The sequence below is a fragment of the Euprymna scolopes genome, chromosome 30 (assembly GCF_053919585.1).
Source record: "Euprymna scolopes isolate OS-2025 chromosome 30, ASM5391958v1, whole genome shotgun sequence".
Taxonomy (NCBI): Eukaryota; Metazoa; Mollusca; class Cephalopoda; order Sepiida; family Sepiolidae; genus Euprymna; species Euprymna scolopes.
Window position 1 is genome coordinate 56,718,501 of NC_136511.1, and position 12,938 is coordinate 56,731,438.

General features: G+C 35.4%; 1 protein-coding gene across 3 annotated transcripts in view; it reads left to right on the forward strand.

Annotated features, from left to right (window-relative positions):
• Positions 1-12,938, forward strand: part of LOC145254815 (potassium channel subfamily T member 2-like) — a 534,670-nt gene that overhangs the window by 310,679 nt on the left and 211,053 nt on the right. For all 3 annotated transcript variants that reach the window (XM_080113638.1, XM_080113639.1, XM_080113636.1), the window contains one exon: positions 1,881-1,955. In XM_080113638.1, coding sequence (XP_079969764.1) covers positions 1,881-1,955 — 75 coding nt within the window. The remainder of the gene's footprint in view (positions 1-1,880; positions 1,956-12,938) is intronic.

The following is a 12,938-nucleotide window of genomic DNA, read 5'->3' on the forward strand; positions in this document are numbered from 1 at the left end:
TCTACATAAGAACATTTTCAGTGATATTTGATAATTAACTAATCGATAAACACCAATAATAAAAAGGATTCATTATTTTTACTCTGAAATTAAAAAAAGAAACGTTTAACTTTAAATTAAAAAAAATCAACATCAAATTAAAAGGGTTGAATTAGAAATTTATAAAAGTGGAAATATATAGACGCACAAGACAGACTTAAGGAGGAAATAAAAATATATTTATTTTCATAATTCTGAGTTTAAGTTATTCTTTTACCTTGTATGGGAAACTCGTATTTAATGCATCATTAAGTCATTGGATACACAGTATATTAACTAGTAATGGGACCCTTGTCCCAGTGTTGTGTGAGAATTTTTAGAAAAACAAGAATTGCAAACCTCGGAATTAAACTGACCTGAAAGAATTTATTCATGAATTAAATGAAATGCATCATATTAATTTTTTAATAAAACTAGCATTTCAGCCCGTAGACTGAAAATTGACAGAATTATTGCGTAGGGAAATGTACACAGACACACAGACAGAATCGTTCACTTTTATAGATATATAGATTAATGTGATGGGGAGGATACTTATTGACTTCTTTCTTGGTCATGGTGTGTGCGTGTGTGTTTGAAGCGTGTGTGTGTGTGTGTGTGTGTGTGTGTGTGTGTGTGTGTGTGTGTGTGTGTGTGTGTGTGTGTGTGTGTGCGCGTGTGTGTGTGTGTGCGTGTGCGTGTGCGTGAAGAGTGAGAGGTCTTTGTTTTTATTTTACAAATTTACAATTTAACACAGGAATTAAATGGCTGACTTATTTAGGAATTAAGTGAATTTAATATCGAAAGGAAATACTCATTGACTTGTTTGCTTGATCGCAGTCTATGTCTTTGAGACAATATTTTTAAGTTACAATTTTAAAAAAGTATAAAATGGCTGACTTGTTTATAAATAAATCGAAATGCATTGTTGAAGAAATTAATTCTGTGAAGAAATTAATGTGTGTGGTAGAGAGGGTCTTCTGACTGAGTTGTTTGCTTGGCCACTGTGTGTGTGTGTGTGTGTGTGTGTGTGTGTGTGTGTGTGTGTGTGTGTGTGTGTGTGTGTGTGTGTGTGTGTGTGTGTTTGGGAGATTTTTAAAAGTTACAATTAGAAAACAATATTTAAAAAATTAACTAAAATGCATTATGGTAGAATTTAATTTGGTAATTTTTGGAGGAAGGTCTCACTGACTTGTTTTCTTCATTTGACCACATCGAGTGTATGCTGGGAAGGTTATTTTTTTTATCTATTTCAAATCTAGAACTGGATTGCAATCCTACATTAAAAAAAATAATAAAAATAAAGAAGCTATTCACGATATGAAAAATGTTTGTAATTTGTTTTCTCTTATCCACCCAAAACAAGGCACATTGCCACTTGCACATATTTAGGAGCATATGTACAGGGGACTATATAGGGAGTTGAGCTGCAAAATCTCTGTCCTAATTAAACTTCTGCATGTTTGTACAGCCAGAAAAGCAGGAAACAGGGAGGGAATTCCAAAGTCTAGCAGTTTGAGGGAAGAAATTATTAGAGTAGTAGGCTTTCCAACATCTAGGGATTTCAAGGGGTGGGATATAAAGGGTTATGTTCGAAATTGCATCTAGATTCTCGAGTTAGACAGAAACATTTAAGATTTTGACAAGATACACCTGAAGAAGGTCGGAGGTTACATCGACCGAAACATTGTGAAAAATGACTCTCAAGATGAGAATAATAGTCCGGAGAATCTAAATAATATGGATCCTTTTTTTTTGTCCTTATTATTTTGCAATTATGTGAAAAATTATATTTCCATATGACAAATCTGAAGGCTTTACATTAAATCTTTGTTTTCTGTTTTTTTTTATTATTATTTCAGGGTAATATTTTACAACAAATCATTTCTTATGAATTCATCTTGGAGCTCATCAACACAGTCCCATTTATTATCACGGTAAGTTCATTGACACTGCACATACTAATACGATACTTGATGCCTTAACACACCAGAATTATTGCTAGATTTTTGTTTGTTGTTTTCTTGATATTTATCTCCCTTCCACAGAATGATGTGACACAAGGGTTGGAGAGTGGGATTTGAAAAGCCAGCATCCTAGAGGGAAAGCACTCCACTATGCAAAAAAAAAAAAAAAAAAATGAATAAAATGCTTGAGCAACCTCGTCGGCATTCCCTGATTGGGGCGTCTCAGGCGATTAGCAATAAACTAACCCTTTCTCAGAGGGAAAAGGCAAAGCCTGGAAGGGTGGACCTCCTAGAACTGCACAGGACCAAAGCCATACCTAAGCAAACAGGGAACAAGACATATTAACCAATTGCCTAGACTCTGTTGGGTTTAGTGCTGAGGGAAAAAACCCCGGCTGGATTCTTATTTGTAGTTTTCGGAATCATCATCATCATCATCATCATCGATTTAATGTCCATTTTCCATGCTGGCATGCTTTGGACGGTTTTAAGAAATTGATTTCAAAAGTAACCCATCTCTTACCTAGTTCTGTTTATTCCTTTTATATTCAAATTGTCTTTTTATCATTTTTTATCATATTTTCCTTGGTCTTTCATCTTGAACTGAATCTGCTACCTCAATTCCTCTACAAATGCTTGTTTTAAGTATTTATTTTAAGTATTTATATTAAGTATCTATTTTGAGTAATTGTCTTAAGTATTTATTATAAGTATTTGTCTTAAGTATTTATTTTAAGTATTTGTCTTGTGGATTTGTTTTAAGTATTTATTTTAGGTATTTGGTTTAAGTATTTATCTTAAGTATTCCTTTTAAGTATAGGTCATTAGTTACCCGACATATTAGGACCATTTGTCAAGGTTTTCATCCTCTTCTGTCAGAGAGTATCAAGTAGCACTACTAACCCAAGAACTTGCATCCTTTCTTTCAACGTGGCCATACCATCAAAGTCTACTCTTCTGCGTACATCCCCCTTCCTGTTCACATTCAATCTTTCTCCAGGATCATCAAAATGGCGTCTTTCTTTCATTCTAGAATTATTATCTAATACCATTTTAGTACCTTTAACGTACATGTGTCATAGCTTCCAGATCATAAATTATTCGATTGGGAGATCCTATTGATTAAAAAGGCGGATAGAAGGTGATAACATACGACGAGCATTAAATTAATATATAGAGACGCTAATTTAATGTTCGTAGTATTTTATCACTTTCTATCCTCCTTTTTTGATAAATAGGATCTCCCTATCATTGAAGACGCAATATAAAAGAAATTTTTTTTTTTTTAAATGAGGTTGTTTTGGGACTGTTCGTGATGCTAAAACATGCCTTCTTGGTCTTCTGGCTAGGATGCAAGGTTAGTATTTGTTCTGTTTAAAGATGGTATGATATTGTAGGGTTTCCATTCATGCCAGCCGCCAATAGAATGGAAATATGTCACAGGCTCTAATAAGGATATTGGAGATAAACCGTGATAACCATATATATTTTGACATTAACCAGATTACTTTGATAAATACTTTTACAGTTTTAATAAAAGGGCTATCGTAATATTCGCGGGGTCTCCATTCACACCAAACGTCTACAGAATGCCCAGTAGCAATATATTACATATGAAAGATGCCGCTGTCAAATTTCCACATGTCCTGCTAGTTATTATTGAATAGCTAAACCATAAAGTTAGAATGAAGTCTTGATAAAAACATGTTTGTATGGTCATTTCTGAATATTCATTGATTTTGAATATTTTTATATCAGGAATATGAGATGAATTGCAGCTCTTCGCTTCTTCTCAATATGGCCTATCAATTTCATCACAATTATGTTATGTATAATGTTATTTTTGAAATGTTACTCCATCATTATTGTTGCCAAATCATTTCTACATATATTCTACATATAGAATCAAGTGTGTCCATGTTTTTATACTAGACTGATACCCGTCTCATGACAGATAAAATTCATTCCATAAACAGGAAATTTTTTACTTACGTTTAAGTCCCTTTACGAGGATTAAAATCAAGATACTGATACTAAACTAATCCTTATGTCTACGATCCTTATTCTAATTTAGATCAAAATCCATTACATGATTCTGATTCTAGAAATGTCTCAAATATAAGGCTTGAATTTAAAGAGTCTTAAGAAGGGATTAAAATTCAGGGAATTTTACTTAAGAGGTGGTTGTGTCAGAATGAACAAAGTTCGTATCTATGACACAAGAAAGTGATAACCCAATCACAATCTGTATGAAATGTGAATTCGAAAACTTGGACAATAAGAAAAAACACCCGCAGATGACTTAATTCAGTTAAATAATAATAGACATAATGACATAAAAATGATACAAGAACGTAGGAGAATATTTTTAAAAATTGGGTGTGTATTACAATCCATAGACGTACGAAAAAGTTGTAAAAAAACAAATATATAACAAATAAATGTTATCAAAGGCAAGATAAGTTACTTTTCTACCTAACTGGATAAGTGTTTAGTGTTTTTATTTAATGTATAATGTTTATTCGATTTTACTACTCACATAGATTCGAAAAAGTTGTCAAAAAAAAAAAATATATATAACAAATAAATGTTATCAAAGGCAAGATAAGTTACTTTTCTACCTAACTGGATAAGTGTTTAGTGTTTTTATTTAATGTATAATGTTTATTCAATTTTACTACACACATAGATTCGAAAAAGTTGTCAAAAAAAAAAAAATATATATATAACAAATAAATGTTATCAAAGGCAAGATAAGTTACTTTTCTACATAACTGGATAAGTTTTTAGTGTTTTATTTAATGCATAATTATTGTCAAATCATTTCTACATATATAAAATTAAGTATACAACAGAAAAATTTTGCCATACTTTTAAGTCCCCTTACGAAGATTAAAATCAAGATATAATGAAACTAATCCTTATGTCTACGATCCTTATTCTTATTCATCAAAATCCATTACGTGAATCTGAGTCTAGAAATGTCTCAAATATAAGGCTTAAATTTAAAGATTATTAAGAAGAAATTAAAATTCAGGGAATCTTAGCTAACTGGTATCTAACGACTATAGAACAAATTCAATCCAAATCCGAAATATTTTAATTTTCATATAAGAGGTTGAGCCTATATTATAAATATGCCTGTGTGACCATAGTTCCCGATGATGTGTAACTAATGCCCACAGCCCACTTGGGAACGGCGATCATGCAGTGGTAATAGTTGAAATAGCCCTAAACTTTAGAGCCAAAACAGAAGAGCCACTGCTCAAAACAACGAGATATTATAAAAAGGCTGACTGGGAAGCCATCAGGGATCTCATCAGGGACGCCCCATAGCAAAATATCTTTTCACTTCCTGCTGAACAGTGCACAAATGAGACCACTGAATGGTTCAAAACAGCAATTGAAGCACATGTTCCCACACGGAAATTTTATAGCAAGCCCCACTGTCCCCAATAGTTTACTTCTACTTGTGCAGCCACCATCGCGCAAAGGCAGCATGCATACCGCAGATTTAACCGACATAAGTCCAGTTCAAACAGGCAGAAGTATATAGAAGCCAGAAGTAAATGTAAGAAAAAAATAGCGACAGCTAAGAGAGAATTTACTGAAACCACCAAAAAACGCATCGAAGCACAGAAATTAGGAATCCGCGACTTCTGAAAAATCTACAAGAGTGTAGTAAATAATGGGCAATCAACAATCCCCCACTATCCAACAATCATGAGGTTGTTTGTTCTGCAACTGAGAAGGCTAACATGCTTGCCAGTCGGTTTGCCTCCAACTCCACACTGGACCCTGCCAACCACCCCCTCCCTGACTTTCCTTTGCAGACAGACACCACACTAGACGATCTGAAAATCACCCCTTCTCAGATGCATGCTATCATAAGAAATCTTGACACTGCAAAAGCATGTGGACCTGATCTCGTCCCGGCTGTGCTATTAAAAAAGTGCTCCGTCGAAGTAGCTCCAGTTCTCTCCAAACTTTACAACAAATGCCTTAATGAATCTTGCTTTCCTGCCTGCTGGAAAACTGCTTCTGTAGTACCAGTTTTCAAGAATTCTGGCAAAAGAACTGACCCAGTAAATCATCGCCCCATTAGCCTCCTTCCACTTTTTGCCAAAATATTTGAGACAATAATTAACCAAGCTCTAGTCCATCACCTTACAGATACTAAACTTCTGACTGACCAACAATATGGATTTAGACAAGCCCGTTCCACAGCAGACATCCTAACTGTAATCTCAGAACATATATACCAGTCACTGGACAAAGCAGGGGAGGGTAGAGCGGTAGCTCTAGATATATCTAAGGCTTTTGACAGGGTATGGCATGAAGGTCTTCTCAGGAAAATCAGATCATATGGTATCACTGGAAGAATACATGACATAATTAAATCCTTCTTAGATAAGAGAAAAATCCAGGTTGTCCTCGACGGTTGTACATCTAAACAATACAATATAAATGCGGGAGTGCCTCAGAGGTCTATCCTGGGACCTCTGTTATTCCTAATATTCATAAATGACCTTCCTGACAAAATTGCCTGTGAGATGGGTATATATGCTGACGACACCACACTCTATAACAGACACGGCAGGAAAACAAATGAACACATATCTAAAGAAATGGCAGAAGCACTAGAGAATGACCTCTGATCTGTAGTGGAATGAGGACATAAATTGTTGGTCACATTCAATGCTGCCAAGACTAAATCGTTTCCTTCAATAATTACAAGAAACCTTCTCTACCACCAATAGCAATGGCCAATGACTCTTTATCTGAAAGTACATCCTTTAAACTCCTCGGCCTAATGCTCTCAAGAACATGAGTTGGAACAATTACATCGAGAGTATCGCCAGGACTGCTGCGAAGAAGGTAGGTTCTCTCTACCGTGCTAGAAAGATACTAACGCCCGAAAGTATCCTGTACCTCTATAAGGCCACCATTCGCCCATGTATGGAGTATTGTTGTCATATTTGGGCTGGTGCATCTGCCACTAGTCTCTCGCTCCTAGACAAGGTTCAAAAGAGAGTCACCAATCTGATAACTGTCATCTAAACTTCAACCCCTGTCCCATCGACGAAATGTTGCACCTCTCTGCCTTTTCTACAAGTATTTTAATGGTGAATGCTCTGACGAACTGCAAGCACTTGTGCCCCATCGACGTAAATACCCCCGACAAACCCGACAAGCAGCTAAATCCCACCCCTTCACAGTAGAGATCCCTAGATGTAAGAGAGCCTTCTACTCCAGTAGTTTCTTCCCCAGGACAGCTAGACTTTGGAATTCCCTGCCGGGTCCCTGCTTCCCCAACTGTACTGACATGCAGAAGTTCAAGTGCAACGTGAACCAACATCTTGCTGGCCAAATCCCTACACAGTACCATTAATGCCTATGTCCCTGATAGTAACCCCCTGCAACAAAGTGGCAATATGCCTTGTTTGCGGTGAAAATGTAATAAAAAAAAAATAAAAAAATAAAAAAAACCTAGAGTAATTATTCAATTATAATGAGTTTAGGAACATAGCTGCTAGGCATAGTAGTGGATGATGTGAGCTATATTTAGTTTTTGCTTAATGCAAAAGGGGAAACGTGTGTCTGGAAACGCTTTGGGAAATTCAAATATCTCAAATTTTTATTAAATTTTAACCGTTCATATTAGATATGAATTAATAAATATTCGTCAAATTTCAGTTTATTTGATTATTTTAAAGGGTTTTTAAGAGGCATAATATCAACACACAAAAAACAAACTAATTTGAAAAATACAATATTTGTGATTTATATGAAAGTTGATCCATTGTTATTGGAAACCCTTTAAGATCAAGCCCAGGGACCTGTATTCGTCCAGTATATATCTATATAAAAATATCTATCTATCTATCTATCTATATATATATATATATATATATATATATATATATATATATATAACAAAGTATACTGTGGTTATAGCTGCCACATGATCACGCCAAACACTTTCTCACACCTGAGATTATTCTCTATTTCTAAAGATCTATCATGCCATATATAGATCTACTATCAGACCATATATGGAGTATTGTCATATTTTGGCTGGTGAATCTCCGTCTTATTTGCCGGTTCTTTATAAGATGCAGAAACATATCTGTAATTTGATTGGCCTCCACTCTTTCTTTTTCTCTGCAACCTCTCTATCACATACATGATATTGCTAGTCTCAGTCTTTTCTATGAATACTATTACGGCATTCTTCAAAACTGTCTTATCTATTGCCTGCTTCCTTTGTTCTAGCTTGTTTGACTCGTTGGTTTAGTGGTCTTCATCAGTTTGCTGTTTTGATACATTTTCCAGTAGCTTCTCTCCAAGAACTGTGAGCTTGTGGAATTCTCTTCCTGCTCATTCTTTTCTTCTTTTCTATAACCGTGGTCTTTTCAAGACTAAAGTCAATAGACATCTCCTGTATTTGCAATAATCATCTTTCATTGTTTTATCTCTTTATATGAAACTAGCGGGGGCACCCGACGTTGCCCGGGTGTGGTGAGGTGTGTGTGTGTTAGATAAATCAAAACAAAATAGGAAATAAAGAATAAGCGAACATAATAACCCTGTTTAAATATTATAACTTTTTTTAATCAGAGAAACAAAAACAAAACAACAAAAAAAAAACAGCGAACATGATGGAAAAAAAAAACGAAGAAAAAAATGACATAAATAACCCTGTTTCAATATTAAAACTGTAAAAATCGAAAAAAAGAAATCTGTCGGCTCGAACGTGCAATTGTAAGATAACGATGCTGCTGCTATACCGACTGGTCTATGACCGCATGAGAAAAGTTAGGTTGTTTTTTTTTTTTATATTTAAATTAATTCAAGAAAGAACTTTTTTTGCGTATGCATGTTTGGCTAAATTTTCATGAAGGAACGATTTTTTGCTACCCCTCCCTGTATGAAAGTGCCCGGTTGAGGGTGCAGGAATTAATGTTTCGGGCCAATTTTTTTAATATTTGTCTTCCGAAGGATCGAGCTTCAAAATGATACCGATCTCGTGAAAATCCATCGCCTTTGTTGAAAGGTTTTGCAAGACATTTGTAATACATACATACATACATACATACATACATACATACATACATACATACATACATACATTTAAACAGATTTTTGCCCTTTATATTACAGAAGATGGCTTCATGTCTGGAGCAATTTTCATAAAAAAGAAACTAGAGATGTGATATATTAAACAATCGAAATGCCATCTACTATTGAAATAACAATCGAAATGGCCAGGGTTGAAAATAATTTTTTTTTATTATAAAAATAAAAATTATTTTGCTACATTTTCAAAGTTCTTGGAGAACAAAATGTGTCAAATACAATGTTTTAACTTTTTCAATTTCAAACACTAACAGACACGATCCCTCCCCCATGTTTATTTCGAGAAATAACACCAGTGACACATATTTGTTCCCCCAGTTAATTGCTCTGGCAGACCAAGACAAGAACCCATGTTATTAAAACGTAGTCACCAGAATATTCTTGGACAAAACCATTCTCTTCAGATGGCACTAATTTCCGTTATCTGGCCTGTCCATAATAGAAGGGAAGCTGCATAAATGACATTTAAACTTGTCCATTCTACAAAAGCTGCACATTTCTCGTCGTCTCTTGCACAGGGTTCGAAGCCTTGCTGGAGACAGAATAGTTTTGTTTTGTTTTGTTTTTTCTTCTTCCTTAATTCCTTTTTTAATCTATTTTATTCTTGATGTGATAATATCCAAGACACACGCGCGCGCTATCAGCAGTGAGGCTTCCGATGGGTTCATAATCTGAACTTCTGTTATCATTTATGTTAACGCTTCCTTGGCCATATCACTTTGAAGCAGACACATCCGTTGGAGGATGATTTTTTTATGTAATACATGATACGCCAGAATAATTATAATTCTTTATTTAATAGAAGGAGATAGTCACATCTTTGAAAGCATGAAACGTAGAATATAAAAATGTTAGAAAACTAAATAATGTTCTTCTAGCTGGCGACTCGGTGTTGCCCGGTTGTTAAATACGCTTAAACATGATATTTTAATTTATGCAGACTGCGTATGTTGTATTATTATAGAATCAATCCTCTATTGATTATTATATATTACGAGAAATAATTTGCCCGGTGGAGTAAATCGCAAAAAAACATTAAAAAACAAAAGTAATAAGGATAATGTCGGTCATCAAATTCCGCCTGTATTTGTTTACAATATCACGTAGGCAGATAGTTGGCCTTCTCAATCTTAAAAATAGTCTTTCTTCTCTTATAGATAAAAAAGAAAATTTTTACAGGGAAATATTGTACGTTACACCAGTGTAACCTTGGCCGGTGCAACGTAAAATATTCCCCTGGAAAAATTCTTCTTTTTTTTTCTATAAGAGAAGAAAGACTATGTGTGTGTGTGTGTGTGTGTGTGTGTGTGTGTGTGTGTGTGTGTGTGTGCGTGCGCGTGTGTGTGAGAGAGTTCCTTTCTCATAGGTTTCGAACGGCTGAGCCTATCTTTTGTAAATTTCACACAAAGGTAATTTATATTTCTGGACGTGTTCTTAGATAAGTATTGAAAATCGAAAGAATCTTAAAAATAGTTTTTCTTCTCTTACAGATAAAAAGAAGAATTTTTACAAAGGAGTATTTTACATGGCCGGTGCAACGTAAAATATTCCCCTGTAAAAATTCTTAAATTATGTGACTTAAAGTGCACATACATGAATGTATTTCCTACTTCCACATGATTATTTGTTCTTTTACTATCAATCGATTATAAATCGATTCTTTTACTATCAATCGATTAGCATTAAGTATTAAGGCAAACTTTTTTTTTAAATTCCAATTACATAGATTTGAAAGATTTTCTAGAATTAATATGATGTAGTAAAGAATTTTAATCAAAATTAGAATAAGTACTATAGACATGAGTTTTTGTATCATTATATACTGGTCTTACTCATTATAAGAGGTCTTAAAAGTGGCACTGTTTTATTCGGGGGGGGGAGGTATTTTATCCATAAGGAAGAGGAGGGTCTAAGAATGGAGACAGAAGAACCTCCCAAGGCAAAGATCATCCATCACTCCCTTCTGCTACGATGAATACCTGGGAGTGAATAAAATACATAAAATCTCACATAGAGTCTTGAAGTGTTCCTTTAAATAGATTCCATCTCCCCTGAGGATGGTTGACAGACTTCCCAGAATAAACAATAGCAGAAACAGGTATGTCGTCATGTATTTGTTACGTGTATTATGTGTTCTGATATGCATGCACCAACACCACTAGAGGAAACGAGTCACAGGTCACTAAAATAGACATTTAGGACGAGGACAATAGTCCGTATCACAATAAACACAACGTATATATATATATATATATATATATATATATATATATATATATATATATATATATATGGCATGAAATAAGTAATGCCCCTGACTCACTTCCTATAGCAGTAGAGCAACGAAACTTGGCACAGTTATTAGTCTTTCTCTACACAAGAACCACCCAGTTATGCATTTCTCTCATTGTTTGATGCAGCTCTGAGACCGTTTTTGTAGAACACCACAGATTGGTCGTCCAACCATGACGTGACTTCAGAAATCAAGGCTTCATCATCTGGGAAACGCTTTCCTTTCAAAAACAACTTCATCGCTGGGAAGAGGTGAAAGTCAGAGGATGCAAGGTCAGGATAGTAGGGAGAATGGAGTAGGATTTCATAACCACATGGCCTGTGCTTCTAATCTGGCGACATGTGAGTTGTGGACTGGAGCGTTGTCCTGCAGGGGGAGGATACCTTTGCTGATCTTGCCTCGCCACCTCTTGATTTTGATAGCTTCTCTTAATTTCCTCAAAATTGAAGCATAATAAGCTCCTGTAATTGTGGTACCCTTTGCCAGGAAATCTGTCATCACTACTCCGTCCTGATCCTAGAAGACTGTGAGCATGACCTTGCCAGCGGAGGGCTGCATCCTTGCCTTCTTTGGAGGTGGTGAGTCCAAGTGCTTCCACTGCATTGACTGGGCTTTGGTCTCTGGATCATAGTGATGGACCCAGGTTTCATCCTGTGTAATCAGTCTTTTGAAAAACTTTGACTCATCTTCTTGGCACATCTCAAAATCCATCCTCGAGCACTCAATGCGTTCACACTTCTGGAATGGTGTGAGCAACCTGGGAATCCATCTGGTAGACACCTTATGCATATGCAAATGGTCATGAATGGTAGTTTCCACAGACCCTTTACTAATCTTGACATCTTGGGCTATATAGCGAATAGTAATGCGCCGATCTTCCAAAATGGCAGCCTCAACTTGATGGACATATGCCACATCAATGGCAGAAGAGGGGGGCGACCAAATCTGGGAGCTGTTTCCACAGACTTCCCGGCCATGTTTGAATTCACGATGCCAGCGTTTTACAAGGTCATAATGGGGAATTATCACCATAAGTTTCTTTCATTTCATCAAAAGTCTACTGTGGTGTGCGTCCTTTCAAATACAAAAACCAGATCACTGCTCGACATTCAACAGGCTCCATTTCACACATGGTTCAGTTCAAACACCTGTAAAAAAAACCACAATTAGTTCAGAGCTGTAATTTGCCAAATAACCCATAGAGATATAAATCATTGCACATGCAAAATTTCAGCTAGATCAGACAACTGGAAGTGGATCAGGGGCATTACTTATTGCACGCCCCTCGTGTATATATATATATATATATATATATATATATATATATATATATATAATGGAAATAGTATTCCGACAAAATAGAGAAATCAGACACTTAAAGTCCATGGGCCAAATATCTGAAGGAGTATAAAGATGATGTTACAGAGTCTTAGCTTTGTACGACAGCTAAGCCTTTCTCTCAGTTCAAAATGTTGAAATCCAGCAACAAACAAGAGCAAGATAGCCAGTAACAAGTTAAA